General features: G+C 39.1%; 1 protein-coding gene across 7 annotated transcripts in view; it reads right to left on the bottom strand.

Annotated features, from left to right (window-relative positions):
• The window catches only part of dmxl1 (Dmx-like 1), a 223,220-nt gene that overhangs the window by 37,202 nt on the left and 168,646 nt on the right, over positions 1-17,372 (bottom strand). For 5 of the 7 annotated variants that reach the window (XM_060837582.1, XM_060837615.1, XM_060837599.1 and 2 more), the window contains 5 exons: positions 17,142-17,269; positions 13,856-13,941; positions 10,920-11,121; positions 10,049-10,166; positions 4,003-4,065 (listed from right to left, as the gene is read on the bottom strand). In XM_060837582.1, coding sequence (XP_060693565.1) covers positions 4,003-4,065; positions 10,049-10,166; positions 10,920-11,121; positions 13,856-13,941; positions 17,142-17,269 — 597 coding nt within the window. The remainder of the gene's footprint in view (positions 1-4,002; positions 4,066-10,048; positions 10,167-10,919; positions 11,122-13,855; positions 13,942-17,141; positions 17,270-17,372) is intronic. The other 2 variants (XM_060837607.1, XM_060837632.1) reach the window with 1 other exon arrangement.

The following is a 17,372-nucleotide window of genomic DNA, read 5'->3' as shown; positions in this document are numbered from 1 at the left end:
GCTACATCAAAGGCTGCCTATTTTCTGGGGCAAAATAAATTTTGTTGGTAACTTGATAAATTGCAAATTGAGTCATATTTCTCACCTGAAGAACAAATGAGACTAACTCTGCATATTGTGTTATGAAGTAAGTTTGACCTCAACTTTTATAAAGCACTTGTAATTAATATTGCAAAGCTTTTCAGAGAAGGGTGAAAAAATGGATAAGTAGATGAAATTTATGGACATTGAGCAGAGGGAACAGATAATTATGAGGTGCTGAGATTTTTTTAAAAAGAAGGTACAGACAAAATGGGAAGCGTGGGTTAGAGTTTGAGATGGTCAAGGGTCAGGTGACTGAAGGCTTTGCCTTTGGAATAAGTGGAAGCATTTATAGAAGGGTCGAATGGTTTAGGGAAGAAAGGACGACTGGAGGAAACTGTAATGTTAGACTGGAGTAAGGTGAAGGCAGCATTTACTACAATGTGGCAGAGAGTCTCAGTGCAAATAAATGCTGCTTTTCCATGAAATGTAGGACTTGCAAGCAAGACAAGAATTTATTATTCCTTCAAACTACCCTTGAAAAACATGCAGTGACAGCTAGTTCTGACTGCTGCTGCAGCCAAAAGAATATGTTTACTATAAAATGCCCACCTCCTTTCTGTAAAAGTTATTTAGCTAGTCTCACTCTCTGCTCTTTTTCCTGTAGCCCTCAAAGTTGGCCAGTTCAGTTTGAGAGTCATAATTGAATTAATTGCTACCACACTCTCAATTACAGCATTCTAAATCTTTAGGGGAGGAGACTGTTGAGTGGTATTATCACTGGGCTGTTAACCCAGAGATTTAGGTGACATTCTGGGTTCAACCCAACCAGACCGTGTAATTTGATTTCATTAAAATTCTGGAAGCACGAGTCTAAAGATGACCATGAATCCATTGTCAATTGTCAGAAAAACTCATCTCTCTCACTAACACCCTTCAGGGAAAGAAACTGCCAACCTTACTGGTCTGGCTTTGATGTGTGACTGGAGTCACATCAATGTGACTTAATTTTAACTGCCTTCTGGGTAATTAGGGATGGGCAGTAAATGCTGGCCTAGTCAAAGATGCCCTCACCTAAAGTTAAACACCAGTCCATAAAACAAACTTTTTCCTAATGCCATTATTGCTTTTTCTTTTGCCAATCATCTTTAATCTATTTCCTTGGTGGTGTAGTGGACAGCAAAAGTTATCCAGAGTACAGCAGGATCTTGATCAGATGAGCCAATAAACCAAGGAGGAGCAGATGGATTAAATAAGTGTGAGGTGCTGCATTTCTGAAAGGCAAATCAGGACAGGATTTGTCCACTTAATGGTCAGGTCCTGGGAAGTGTTGCTGAACAAAGATCCTGGAGTGCAAGTTCATATTCCATGAAAGTGGAGTTGCCGTTAGATAGAATAGTGAAGGTGACATTTGGTATGCTTGCCTTTTTTTGGTCAGAGCATTGAGCACAAGAGTTGGGAGGTCATATTACAGCTGTACAGGACATTGGTTAAGCCACTTTTGGAATAATGCGTGCAGTGCTAGTCTCCCTGTCATAGGGGTATGTTGTGAAACTTGAAAGGGTTCAAAAAAGATTTACAAGTATGTTGCCAGAGTTGGACGATTTGCGCTATTGGAAGAGGTTGAACAGGCTGGGGTTATTTTCCATACAGGTGTCCGAAGCTGTGGGGAATGAACTTAGAGGTTTATAAAATCATGACAGGCATGGATTGGGTAAATAGACAAGATCTTTTTCCTTGGGATGAAGAAGTCCAAAACTAGAAGGCATAGGTTTAACGTGAGGGGAGAGAGCTTAAAATGGACCTCAGGGATAACTTTTTCACAGAAGATGGTACTTGTATGAAAAAAGTTGATTGAGGAAGTGGTGGAGGCTCATACAATTACATCATTTAAAGGGATGGGTATATGAATAGAAAGGGTTTCGGGGAATAGGAGCCAATGGCAATTGGGACTAGATTTATTTCTGATATAGACAAGTTGGACAGAAGCATCTGTTTGCATGCGATAGACCTTTATGCATTGAAAAGGGCCATAGTACCAAACAGTTTCTCCCTGTATTCTCTGTCCAGACTCAACGCTCAAGTTGAGGTCAAAGAAGTATTTGATGCATTTTAATCACATCCTTCAATGCTTTGATACTCTTATGTTTCTATTTTGAAAGCCCAAGATCTACATGTCACATTAACCACTTTCACAACTGTTCCTGCCACCTCCAATAACTTATGCACATGTACACCCGCATGCCTTTGCTTCATATCCCTTTTAGAATTGCATCTTTTACTTTATATTTCCTTTCTTCATTCTTTCAAAATATAATACTTCATTTTTCTCAGTATTAAACTTAACTGCCATGTGTCCAGCAAATCTACCAAATCATTTAAGCTCTCTTTAAATCTGTAACTAACCTCCTCAGAGTTCATAATAGTACCCATTTTGGTTAAACCTGCAAAGTTTGAAATGGAGCCCTACATGCTCAAGCCCAGATCAATAAACATCAATAAAAGGAAATGAGTGGCCATAATCATGGCCCACGAAGGCCCCACTGCATGTCTTCTTCCAGTACTGCAACCAATTTCCTATTTATTAAACCACTGGGTTTTATACCCAGGTTTCAATGTAGTTCTCAAACCTGTTTTGTTCCACTTGGAAGGTTTTGTGGAAGTTCATGTAATATCAACCATAATACCATTCAAAAATAAAATCAACACTCTGAACTATGATTTACCACGAAAAAAATCTGAAAATTTTTTGACTAATCCAAATTTGTGCACATGACTGAATTTTTTTCTCAAAGCTTCCCAGGCCTATACTTTTCTGTCTTATCTTTTATCCATTTTCAAACAGTCTAAAATGTGAAACTCTCCATCGTCTGGGATTAATCCTGTACCTCAGGTTAAGAGAATCATTTGTACTTGTGTTAGCTTAATTGAAATCTTTAAAATTACAAAAGCATGGATATGGAGTAGATTACTCTCCCCCCAAAAAAAAAGACCTGGTGGATGCAAACAAAATTAGAGCAAGGCTGTTTAAGATTGAAATCAAAGAAACTCCTTTTTTTTGTAGCAAGAGTAGTGAGTGAAAAGAGTGGAACTGTTTTCCCAAAGGGATTATGGAAGTTAGATCAACTGAAACTGGAAATTGATGGAATTTCATTAGATATGGGTATCACAAGCTACAGATCAATGTAATGCAAATAGTGTTCAATAGCGATCAAGTTTGAGGGTTGAAAGCTACAGCAGTTAATGTGGAGATCCTTCACTTCATGCAAAGTAGGGCAGAATAATTTTGGACAGCCTAACTTGCATGGATTCAAGATAATGTCTCCATTATGTGGGGATTTTAAATCAAGATTTAAACATAGTGAATGTAAATCAACCATATCCGATATAAACAGTGAAATGTAAAATTGACCAGTTGCAAGGCGAAGAACCATTACTTAAAAAAAATTGAAGTTTTTTTTGACTAAAGACAATCTTGAGCATAAGTCTTCAACTTGTTTTGTCTGTCAGTTGGTATGGCTGTTCTCTATGAGGGAACGTGCTCTTCATCAGTTGCCAAAATAATTTTTAGCTTTTTCAATATGTCAGAGAAGCATATTTTAAACTGCAATGAAAAATAACAACCTTACCAGATACTAAAAAATCACAGAAATGCAAGTGTAAAAATCTGCATTTTTTAGGATAAAAGAAAAACCCATACCTGTTTAATGCAACTCACTGGCACATCATGTATAAGAAAATGTATATATTTCAAAATACATGATATGGTGGGTACTATGCCCTTGACCACTAATTTCATGTGTGGTCTCCCCAGGTACTGAACCTGTAACTTTATTTGAAATCATTTTTTTTTTAAATACAGACTCAACGAGTGATTAGTCAAATTATGTTGAACTTAATGCTGACCTTGTATTGCAGTAGAACTGTGTAGCCTGGGGAGAACACTACAGCCAGAGATGGTTATTAACAATTGAGCTGTACCTTGTTGATGCTAGGTTCCTCCATCATAGAATTTCTGTTTGTTTCTTTGGAGGTATCTACTGACTACATCAAGAACAGTCACAAGACAAATTGTTTAAAAAAAAATGAATTAAGCACGGATTAGAAAATATTACTCAAGATGAAACTTTCTGATTTAGGCCCGTAAATGATCGCAGATATTTAACAATAAGCATTTTGTATAGATATTGCACCATTTACTGTTACTACATGAAAGTCTTAAAGTCAGTGCACGAAAACAAACCCTTTGGTCCAACTCAACTATACTGACCAGACATCTCAATCTGACCTAATCCCATTTGCCAGTATTTGGCCAATATTCTTCTACCTGGTCCTTCCATGATAATAGTAAAGTGCATGAGCACCTCTACTTGCTCAGAAGGCGAGGGAAATACAGCATGTCCACAATGACACTTACCAGTTTTTATAGATGGATCATTGATAGCATCCTATCCAGTTGCATCACAGATTGGTGTGGCAACTGCTCTGCCCAAGATCACAAGAATTTACAGAAAGTTGTGAACACAACCCAGTCCATCACACAAATTAGCTTTCCTACCACGAAGTCTACACTTCGTGCTCCCTCAGGAAAGTAGCGAACATAATTAAATACTCCTCACACCTGTCATACCCTCTTCCATTAGTCAGAAGATACAGAAGTTTGAAAGCATGTATAACAGCTTCAAGAACAGCCATTTCCCTGTTGTTATCAGGCTTATAAACCCCTATTAGACTATTTGATTAAAACATACCACAATCTTACTGATAAAACTTGACTGGCCATTTCTACCTTTTTTTCCAAAAGGATGATGTTAGACATTTGGGGCAAGTGTTTCAATCTTTTAAAATCAGCCTAATTATTTTAAAATCCAAGAAACATTTAAAATCAATTTAAGCATCAAGTGAGCATTAGAACATTTAGGAGTTATAAGACAATGCAAATTATAAAATAGCAGGGGAAGACTATATACAAAGGAACCTCGATTATCTGAATATCAATTATCTGAATTTTGGATTAACTGAAGATGATCTCAAGGTCCTGATAGAAACATTACATCAAAGAGATGTTTCTAACACTGATTGCGCCTTTTGTTTACAATGATTCAAAGTGAACTCAGCTTACTGAAATGCTGCCCTGAACATCGATGGGTGCCCAGGCGCTGTCTCTAAATGGCAGACCACTCGCCATCTCTCTCTCCCTACACCTTGCCTGGAGTTCTATACAGTGTACCCTAAATCCCCTCTTCCTCAGATAATCTCTCCAAAATTGTTCGGAGGGCAAAGGTGGAACTTGTTAAAATGTTGCAGTAAAAAAGTGTGTGTACGAGGCTGCATGCATGTACATCATGTGCGTGCTGTATTTTGAGACTCACCCCCCCACCCCAACAGCAGCAGCAGTCCTGCTGTTGATGTCCAGTTCAGCTACATGGCTTGGGGGATGAAATGAGGTGTGGAGTTGGACAAGATTGGGGGACTGGGTGGGGGAATGAAGGACGAGGTGGGGGCAGATTGGGCGGGGGGGGGGCAGGGTTGGACAGGTAAGGGGCGGGGGTGCTGGGCAGGGTTGGGGGGCAGACAGGGAGTGGGGGCTCACGCGCAGTGTGCAGCTGCCTAGTCTCTTGAGCTGGGAGCAAAGTAGCAACAGCTGTGTCAATCCCATTTAACTGATGGGGGCGGCAGGTGGGATGTGGGTGGCTTCAGCAATGCTGCAGGTACCTTACATACATGTATATGTCTCTGCTCAGAAACAAACTCTGAGACAGAGAAAGGATCAAGACAGGTAGAGCGAGGAAAAAGGCAATGTCAGAAAACTGAGGTCCAGAGGGGAGGCATTGAATCAATTAACCAAATAATCAATGATCCAAAAAAAATACTGCCCACCATCTCGTTTGGATAATCGAGGTTCCTCTTTAGTCTGTCAAGTTGTCTCCACCATTTTATGTGACCACAGCAGATCTTGGACATCGACTCCGCTTGCTGCCTTTTCCCTATATTCCTCAATTCCCGGAGACACTAAATCCCTGTCTAACACAGTTTTAAATATACAGAGGAACCTCGATTATCCGGCATTTGATTATCTGGCAAGATCGCAAGGTCCCGATACCTGACAAAACTGTGTTATCCAGCTTTCGATTATCCAGCATTCAATTAACCAAATGAACACTTCCTGCCCATGTCTTTCAGATAATCAAGATTCCTCTGTATTCAGTGGTGGCACATCCACAACCCTCTGCAATGGGAAATTCCAAAGTGTCATAATCCTTTAAATCAAGTAATTTATCCTCATCGAGTGATTGGTCCCTTATCCCAAAAGTACTGCTCTCTTGTTACAGATTTCCCAGTCAGTGGAAAAAAAGTTCTCAGCAATAAATCTGCAAAGTCTCCTCATCAATGGAATATTTCAATGAGATCATTTCTCATTCTTCTCTAGAAAATACTCAGTAACAACTTAGTCAGCAATTCGAGAACTAGAACTGAAGAAGTTGTTCCTTTAAATTTAAAAGGGTATAGCAAACTATGAGAAAGAATGTAGGTGATATACCATCTAGTGGAGTTGACAGGTATATGGTAATTAAGGTTCAAATTAGATAAATGTGAGCAGAATACTTTGGGAAAAGAATAGAAAATAAGTGCCATAATTTGTAAGATTTTCAATGGAATTGAAGAATAGAAGGTTTAGGTCAATTTGAATCTTTCAAAAAACGGTATGAAAATGGAAGCACAGAAAAGGGTCACCTGACCCAAAATTTGATTTCTCCTCACAGATGCTGCCAAACCTGCTGATCCAACTTCTGCTTTTGTTTCTGAGTTACAGCATCCACAGTTCTTTGATTTTTTTTAATGGAAAATTATTATTGGCTTTATATTTAGTGGTACTGAATACAAAAAGCGATAATCAAATATTAGTTACAATATAGTCGGAATGCTCATTGCAGTCTCACAGACTAAACGATGGATGATACTGGAACTGCAACAATAATTTACTAAAATGTTGCAGAGGATGAAAGATTAATTGCAAATGGCACCTGTTGTGTAGGGGGTTTGGGCTGAAGGGGATTGACTACCTTTAGCTTCGCAGAGGAAGGCCGCAAGGAGAAGATTCATGAATGGCTGATAAAAGATAGGGATGAAAATTTTGTTAACATGGGTTGAAAGAGGATGAAGGCAAGGCAATGTTGAGAAAAAAGCAAGTATACTGCTGGAAAGACTAAGGGAGCAGAAATTCAGCTCATGTGGAAGTGAGGGTTGAGAACAATTTGAGAAATGGGAAAGCAATCAGGAAAAAAAAGCTACAAGGTCTGTGGCGAGGTCAACCAAAATGGCTTGATTCTTACCAATGCACAGTTGTAAGATCTTGTGTCTCATCCAATTTACATGCAGAAGGATTATGAGATAAGTTTCAGTGCTGGCAGAACACAAATGGAAACTGATCCATGACTGCATCTGAAACTGTCTCCACGATAGTTTTATTGACCTACCCTTCTCCATCAGCAAAATGATAAAACGAACTGCAATCGCATCAAATGGCTTTGACTTACCAATAACCTGTTCACTGATGCTTAATTTGGATTCCACCAGCATCACCCTACTCCTGAGCTTCATTACAGCGTTGGTCCAAATATGGACACAAAATAGAATTCAGAGATAAGTCGAAGTGTGATTATCCTTGGCTTCGAGGCAGCATGACTGATTGTGACATCAAGGAAACTTAGTACAACTGAACTCAATAATAATCAGGAAAAATGTTACAATGGTTGGATTCATACCTAGCCCAAAGGATGATAGTTGTTCTGAAGGGTCACTGGAGCAAAACTCTAACTCTCTTTCCTTTCCACAGAAGCTGCTTGATCTGAGTTTCTCCAGAAATTTCTCTTTTTCTTGTGGGCAACAGTTGTGTTTATTGGAAGTCAATTACCTCAGTCAGGACAATACTGCTCTTCCTCACAGCATTATTAACCCAACCAATTACTTTGTTAATAACTTTTCCACATCAAAAGGTCAGGAGTCCAGATGTCAATGATTACACAGTCGAACAAATATTACTTGAATTTTGATGGGATTGCTATTGCTGAATCATCTGTCAGCACACTGGTAGTCACCTTGACAAATGTAGATTAACCAGCTATATAGACACAGTGGCTACAAAGTAGCCCTAAAGATAGGTATACTATGAGTAATTAAGTAAAAACAATGACTGCAGATGCTGGAAACCCGATTCTGGATCAGTGGTGCTGGAAGAGCACAGCAGTTCAGGCAGCATCCAACGAGCAGCGAAATCCACGTTTTGGGCAAAAGCCCTTCATTTCACTACTATGAGTAATAGTTTAGCTTCTGACTTTCTTTATATATGACAAGGCATAAATCAGAAGTGTGATGAAATACTTCTTGGGTGAGTTCAGTTCTAAAAGAACTCAGATGTTCAGCATTATCCAGACAAAACCTTCTAATTTATTAGCACATGATCCACTACCCTCAGTACTTATAGACTGGTGTGCTGGTGCATTATGTACCACCGACAATAGGCACTGTACTAACTTGCCAAATCTTGTTTGGCAGCAATTTCCAAACCAGTGACCTCTATCACCTAGAAGAACAAAGACACAGTAGGCACCATCACACTCCCCTCCAAGTCACATAGCATCCTGACTTGTAAATACACTGCTCTTTTATCACTCTACCTACAGCGCAGAGAGTGCTCATGCCACAATGCAGCATTTCACAAAGCAGTGAATGGAAATTAATGGTGGTTTTTCCGGTGATGTTCAGGCCCTGCCAATGGGGAAAATTTTACAATAGCTGAATTAAATACCTCAGCTGCAATGGTCAGATTTATATTATTGTCCCTGGATTATTATTCCAGGCTTCTGGTTTACCAATTAAGTAACAAAGCCTCAAAACTACTGAACCTGATTTCTTAACTCCAAAGGTTTAGTGGTTGGTTAGTATTAGAATTAGAGCTGAAAATGTGTTGCTGGAAAAGCGCAGCAGGGCAGGCAGCATCCAAGGAACAGGAAATTCGACTTTTCGGGCATAAGCCCTTCAAGCTTTCCTGTTCCTTGGATGCTGCCTGACCTGCTGCACTTTTCCAGCAACACATTTTCAGCTCTGATCTCCAGCATCTGCAGACCTCACTTTCTCCTCTAGTATTAGAATTATACAAGCAAATAAAAACAAAACCAATACAGAGGCACAGATACATAAACACGAATAAAGACACCAACTTGCTTTGCAACAGCTTAACTTCAACATAGGTAATGAGAACTTCACATGTTCCCTGAAACATTTGCATGTAAACTATTTTCTTTAGACTTGTTTTGATGCATCATTAATTTCAATTAATTGCAAGCATTTCACAATACTGGCAATGCTTAATTAGTAGAATTCATCTAATTTAAATCATTATAGAGTTGGTTAATTCCTGACAATACTCCTTCAATATCTTTGAAAGGATAACACTGACACATGACTGCTTAACCATGAGCAAACACCTTGATTTCTCATCTTATGGTGAGGTCACTGATAAAGCAGCTACAAATGACTGGGGGTGGTGCACTACCTCAGAGCCAGAGTGGGCTCTTGTGGTGCAGTACTGTTCCTGCCTTTGGGTCAAGAGGCATGGGCTCACGAGCCACCTGCTCTAGGATAGGTATCACACGTCTCTGAACAAATACACTCTGTGGCAGAGATGATAGACCAACAACCAAACCATCTTCCATCGGGTTAGGTATGGCTCAGGCCAGTGGGGATGTTTACTGTCTCCTAAAGACTCCAGTTTTGCTAAAGTACCTTAATGTCACAATCAAACAGTCACATTCACTTTACATATGAAGTTCAGATTTTTTTTTACAACTACATATAAAACTTACCAAACTGCATGTTTCTGCAGAAAAGATGCAACTTTATTTTAACATACTATTCAACCATTCACAATTTGCAGAGGTTACATGGAAAGAAAACGTTAATAGTAACAGCATATAGTTGAACATGATGAATTAAATTCAAAAACTGTAGTTTCAATCCTACATACCTCATTGTGACATCTCTGTTTTGTGAAAATATTTCGAATGAAAATCTCTTGTATTTCTTCCTGTTTCACAAGATATTGCCAAAGTCTTTTAACAGGAAGAGCGGTGTGATGTTTTGACCTGTCAAGAAAAAGCAATTTCAATGGTGTAAGACTTTGAATTTTAATAGATGTTTTCACACAATTACGTAATAAAACAAAAATTGCACTTAACCTTTTTCACTCAAAATTCCCAAACAAAACTATAAATGACAATGTCTGTCTCAACCAGTTACTTTATCACTAAAGTTGCCAAATGTAACTTGTCTTTGACAAAGCTGCATTGACTATCCTTAATTACATGTAAACATTTCATCTTGAATTAGAGATTCTATAAGTTTAGCCACAACACACATTAAGTTGAATATTCTACAGCAAAGATTATTAGACAATTGCATTAAATAATTAACTTTCCACTCCCTGGCACAACTTGAAGGCCTCAAGAGAACTCCAATGTCATGGTCAGTATTTCTAATATTCCCTCTTTTCAACATCAAGGTCTTTCCCATCACAGCTTACTGATTTCATCTTTTATTTGTCAGAACCAATTAATCAGAAAGCCTTCTGACAGTGCATCATTGATTCTTCAATACCTTTTGAGTTTTATACAGATCCTACCCATGTTCTAATTGCTGATGCCTAATTATTCATTTGTTCAGTATACCCTTTCACCGACAGTCAACCAGCATATCTTTCCTTAACAAACATAATTACCCAGATCTACAAAATGTTCCTGAATAAAGTTTTTTCCCTCTTTGACTTTGTACATTACATTTATTCTAGTCTACCCTAGGATAATTTAAATGATCTAATACTTTTGGCTTAATGCTCTTACTTGAATGGTGTATTGGTAGGCTCCAGCAATGCTTTATGAATGAGGAGAGCAGGACCTGAAGACATTGTGCCTTCACTGGCATGCATTGAGATGAAATCTTTAGGAGGGCCACCAAATAACTCAAGACGCCGAAGTAACACTTGTTCCCAGCGCTGAAGAGTTTTTAAAATTGCATGGCAGGAAGGAGAACAAACTGGGAGCTCTGTAAGCGAAGAAAAAATGCAAAAACACTGGTGAAATAATAAATTTGCTTTATTAGAACTTAGCAAAGTGGAAGAAAAAAGTAGCTAAAATTGAATTGGTTGGAAAGTCACTGCCTGAATGTTTTATCTCATGGAAATCTTCCACTTCTTTCCCACTAGGTTTAAGGATGAAAATGGTCCAAGCCAAAAACATTTGAAAATTAGTGGTCAAATACTGTGACAAGGAATCACACAACGCTGACACTTCATGATGTGCACCGAATGCAAATGCTTCCAGGCCACTTCAAGTAAGTGGAATTACTAGATTTGAAGCGAGTTCTCTCTTTACCTTCCATCACAATCAAGATTGTAAACCAATACATTTACTTACAATGACAGTGACCTCAATATTTCAGTATTCAATATAAGATGAAAATCAACTCAATAACTGAACATGGCTTTGCTGGATTATGGACATGTAAAGCACAGGATGACAGCAGTGCTTTGCAAACTACTTTCCAATAAATAGGCTGTATTAGCAATGCCTGCATCCTGTAAAAGAATATAAACAAAAAATACTTCTGAAAAATGACCAGAGAGTTCAGCAAAAAACAAAATAAGTGAAGGCAGCACTCAGTAGTGATTGCATTTTTTTTGTCTGTGTTTGCATAGTTCTTCCTTAAGGCTGCCCTTAATTGTCTGATGCTGTCTAATTACAAAGCTGAACAAGATTACTTTATTCAGACCTTCCATCTCATTGGCACAGCTTCAGACCAATCTGTACATTACCAGCTCTTCCAAAAAGTCTGCTCACATTTTCACAACTGTGACAACTTCCTCCATACAGTTTAAACAATTGGGTCGCACTGTGGCTCAGAAGTTATTACTGCTGTCTCACAACACCAGGGACACGGGTTTGATTCCAGTCTCAAGCGACTGTATGGAGTTTGCACATTCTCCCCATGTCTGCATGGGTTTCCTGCAGGTACTCCAGTTTCCTCTCAATCCAAAATGTGCAGGTTTGGTGATTTGGCCATGCTAAATTGCCCACAGTGGTCATGGATGTACAGGTTAATGTATTAGTCAGGAATAAATGTAGAGTAATAGGGTAGGGGAATGGATCTAGGTGGCTGTGGACTTACTGGGCTGAAGGGCTTGTTTCCACACTGTAGGGATTCTATGAATTCACAACCTTTCGTAAAATTTATTTGCAGAAAAATAAATGTGCAGGGCTATGAGAATAGAATGAGACAATGGGACTGATTGAATTGTTCTGGAAACAGTTGACACAGACTCGATCAAACTAGTGGCCTCCTTCTGTCCTGCAATAACACAAACTGTGACATTATTATTATCTTCCTTTTAACCCATCCCTGAATATACATCTTTAATGAAAACTAATTAGAATGCGTTCAAGGAAGAGCTATCCCTATACAAAATTTCATTAAAATGTGTTTCAGTTTTTGAGATATTGTCAACAGACAAAACAGCAGGTGTGAAATTACCACCTCAGTGGCAATACAGCAGTAAGATAATTTTTGATATACAATTAGAGTTTGTGTATTATCAACATATAAATATGGTTTACATAGCATAAAAATCTGTGGTTTTAAAGTACTTCACAAAAGTATCATTATTTCACATATTCAAAGTTTCAGCCAAACTCTCCAAATATTCTCTGGTGATAGAAGAATCATTGAAGCCTTTCCTTGTACTTCAATTGTAATCAACCCTTCTGATCCCATGAAAGAGAAGCATCTCTTCCCAACCCACCCCATTCAAATCCTAACCCTTTCTGCACCCAACTCATTCAATATTTCGTCCTAAATCCCTTCTACACCACACACAGGCAGTTCCTCCTGCCAAGAAAATCTCCACTCAGAGATCCCTTTGCCCACAACTGTACTACCATAACCTACCGAACCACATTTAGAACTGGGCTTTGCTGCTCCTCCTTCTGAGAAACCTGCAGAGCCACTCCACCAAATGATCAATATCAGTATACGTTTTCTCAATCGAATGGATTATAAAAAGGGAGGGCGTCCCAAAGGTCTACAAAGCACTGGTCAGACCACAGATGCCAATCTCAACAGGCATCTGTGGTCAAGAATTCCATGAACTTACTGCCCTCAGAGGGGAGAAGTCCTCTTCATATTGGTCTTAAATGGGGATGTCCTTAGTCTGAGATTATGCCCTCTGGGTTTAGACACTCTACAAGTGGAGAAAAGCTTCTCTGCATCTACTTGTGTCTAAGCCCAGAGGGCATAATCTCAGAGTAAGGACATCCCCATTTAAGACCATTATGAAGAGGACTTCCCTACTATGAAGGCAGCAAATTCATGGAATTCTTGACCACAGATGCCTGTTGAGATTGGATAAGTTTTAATCATTAAGATAAGGGGATAAGGCTGAAAAGTGGCCATGATCTTAACGAATGCGAGGGAAAACAGATATGATCGAAGTAGAAGTGGGCCATTTGGTCTATGTCTTATGGTCTTACAGGATGTGACAGCAGCAAAGCCTATTCTCAGCCCCTTTAACGACAAGGTTTTTGCAAACTTTAAAAGTCACTCCTCCTGGCTTCAGCCACAATGAAAACAGTGATGGTAGCACATGGTAGTTTGAAAAAAATTATAAAGGCTGAAATTTCTCATCTCTGTTTACTCAATTCTCCCTTAAATAAGAATTTTGAGTGTCATAATCTGAGTAAACAAAATGTGGAAAGAAAATTACATAAGGAATGTAATTAATTACCTGATAGATCCAGCCCTGCCATTGGATAAAACTTCTTCAAATTATGAAGCACCAACTGTACCATAGCATATCGCATCAAGGACCAGCTAAACAACAGGAAACAAGATTGTTACAAAGCCACTGCACTCGATTCACCACAAATTTTCTTTTGCTAACTGCGATATGACAATGCGTGATATGACACACCAGTTAATAAGCTTGGAGGAATTTATCTTTAGATTTTACTCTTCCAGTTGCAAACGCAACCTTGAAGCAAATCTGGCAACAATCTGAACTAATTTTATTTGTAACATTGTCACGTAGCTTTAATTTTTCACACACAATTACATTACATCCATTGAAGTAATTTTGCATATTCTGTGAGCAATGCTAATATTTATGTGAAAAAAAAACACACTTTTGCTCCTCAGTACAGCAACAAACACTTTTAAGTCACATATTGTGAAAAAAAAGTAGGGAGTATGACCCCTTTATTTTATCACTTCAATAAAATCGGAAACACAAAGCTTTATCTTAAACCAGTCTGTTCGTACAGCTATTGTGGCAGCTTGTCACCAGGGCTGACAACATATAATTGGCATTCCTACACTGTGGACCCAATTTCACAATAATACAATAAGCATAATAAGCTGACCCAAACCGATGGCGCTGAGTATGTATTTATCACCAGATTGTGTCAAACTAAAGAAAATCTAACGTGAGAAGTTGCAGTCATCAGAAAGTAGTTATCAAAGTCCTGTAGTTCCTCAGGGAAGCTTCCTATGTCAAAACCATTTTCAACCAATTCAGCAGTTTTCTATGCATCATGAATAATAGTGCTATCTTACGATCACACCTCCTCAATAATGCCTGACATAAGCTGTTCAATTTGTACATTTTTAATATCAGTCAGTATCGTTTGAGTTAGTGACATACAAGTTCTGCATGTCTCAAGTTAATTATTAGATCAAATATTTCTCCAACCATGATTTGTTTTTGTAAAATAGTTGGAGAGAGAGATTTTGGAAGCACAAATAGATTTTGTCTACAGTGGGAATGTTTACGACTTAGCAAGCTAGAACAATATGCATTTAAGGTCTGCAGACATTGAGACTTAGTTTTCGCAAGTGCTTGGATATCACTAAGACCTCCTCCCTCCTCTCTTCCACACCCCCCTACTCCCCAGCTTTCTTCATTATGGGTAACTCTATGTAAACGATTGATGAAAATTACTGCATTGCATCTGAGAAGGGAGAATTTAGACAAAGCAGATTCTCAAGAGTAAACAGTTAGTGATAGTCCCAAACCAGAAATGTTGGTTCAAAACCCTGAAGACCTTACTCAAGGTACGGGAGGGGAAGTAGGCCATTCAGCATATCGAGCTGCTCCACCATTCAATATCATGGCTGATCTGGAGAAAATAATCTTTGAGGCTATCCTGTCAAGCCCCTTCAGAATCTTCTATATTTCAATAAGGTATCTTCTCATTCTTCTAAGCTCCATTAAGTATAAACCCAACCTATTCACTCTTTCCTCATAACAGAAACAAACAGTGCGAGAGAAACACAGTAGGTTTACCAGCAGCTATGGAGTGAGACAGTTTATTTTGCAATTCTAATCTGACTGTTCTTCAGAGCTGAAACGACCTCGGAAATGGTGGTTTCTGTGCTGTCGACAGGAAGTAGGAGAAACAAGTGGAACAGACTGCGAGAGTGGCTGGAGTAAATGACAAAGGAAGAAAGATTGGTGGTGAAGCAGTTAATTGAGATAAAAGTGTAAAACGTTGTGTGTGTGCGCGTGCGAGGGAGGAGAGAGAGAGAGTGAGGGGAGAGGAGAGAGAGAGAGAGAGAGAGAGAGAGAGAGAGAGAGAGAGAGAGAGAGAGAGAGAGAGAGAGAGAGAGAGAGAGAGAGAGAGAGAGTGAGGGGAGAGAGAGAGAGAGAGTGAGGGGAGAGAGAGAGAGAGAGAGGAGAGGAGAGAGAGAGAGAGAGAGAGAGAGAGAGAGAGAGAGAGAGAGAGAGAGAGAGAGAGGAGAGAGAGAGAGAGAGAGAGAGAGAGGGGAGAGAGAGAGAGAGGGAGAGAGAGAGAGAGAGTGTGAGTGTGTGTGAGTGAGTGAGAGAGAGATAAATGATGCAAGAAAAATGGTCCTGACCTTCCAGCTGTTTGCTATGCTAGAGTTACAGTGTTCCAAAGAAGTTCAAATCAAGGAGGGGTACACCTCATTTTTGACTTAGACAATAAACAACTTCTAGGTCTCAATATTGAGTTCCACACTTGGATCTTTGCTGTCCATATTTATTACATTCCCCCCACCACCACCAGCATTCCAGCTCCTGGTTAATGTCTTGTTGGTGGCTTATTAGAACAAGTTGAGGTCACATAATCCAAGGGCCAGTGATAGGAAGGAGACAAAATTGGGTGAGGTAGAAAATAGAACATAGCTGGGAATTGTGCATTTGTTTGTGTGATGTGCATGTTTGCTGGATAGGGCAGCATTGGCTGTCTATCCTTAACAGAAAATGAGAATGTGATGCTGAATCACCATTTTTAATCTGCACTCCACTTGATGCAACCACATTGACAGTACTGATTTTGAGCTTGTGACAGTGAAGGAATGGCAATATAGTTCCAAGTCAGGTTGGTGCCTCATTTGGAAATGGCAACGTACCTGCTCTTCAAGAGATAAGGTTCTAGAAGGAGCTATTAAAAGGATTTGATTTATTATTGTCACATGCACCTAAGTACAGTGAAAAATTTTGTTTTGCATGCATTACAAGCAGGTCATTCCATAGAAAGTGCGCAAGAGTAATAGATCAGAATGAGTTTTACATTGATATGGCTGCAGAGAAGGCGCACAGAGATCAATATTAAATTTAAAAATGTTAAGAGGTCCATTCAGAAGACAAAGAAGCAGGGATTTCTTGGGGAGCCTTGGCAAGTTTATGGAAGGCACATTGTGGATGGTATATGTTGTATACTCATGAGAATGAAAGGTTAAAGTGATCAATAGGGTGCCAATCAAGTGGAATGCTATGCCTTAGATACAAGGTAAAAACAATGACTGCAGATGCTGGAAACCAGATTCTGGATCAGTGGTGCTAGAAGAGCACAGCAGTTCAGGCAGCATCCAACGAGCAGCGAAATGGATGCTGCCTGAACTGCTGTGCTCTTCCAGCACCACTGATCCAGAATGCCTTAGATACAGTTGAACTGCTGTGAAGCTGCTTTCATCCAGATAAGGAGAGAATGGTGGGTGAAAATTAAAGCATAAATGTCACTTTAAGTAGTTAATACAAACCAAACTCTTACCTGAATGAGTTAGGATTTGAATGCTCCTGAAGCTGTGTGCCTGAAGCAAAAACATCTTCCTCATCATCACTGTCCTGACTTTCTTCTGAATCATACTCAAATTTGCTCTGTACGACAGGAATGAAGGGCTGGAGAAAGGAACATGTGTTTATGACATCCATCAACTATTGATAAGAATTTTAACTCTACATACTATTAAACTATTAATATGATTTCTCGTCAACAAGTCTC

Source organism: Hemiscyllium ocellatum, chromosome 2, assembly GCF_020745735.1.
Source record: "Hemiscyllium ocellatum isolate sHemOce1 chromosome 2, sHemOce1.pat.X.cur, whole genome shotgun sequence".
In the NCBI taxonomy this organism is placed as follows: domain Eukaryota; kingdom Metazoa; phylum Chordata; class Chondrichthyes; order Orectolobiformes; family Hemiscylliidae; genus Hemiscyllium; species Hemiscyllium ocellatum.
This window is presented reverse-complemented; position numbering and strand designations above follow the sequence as displayed.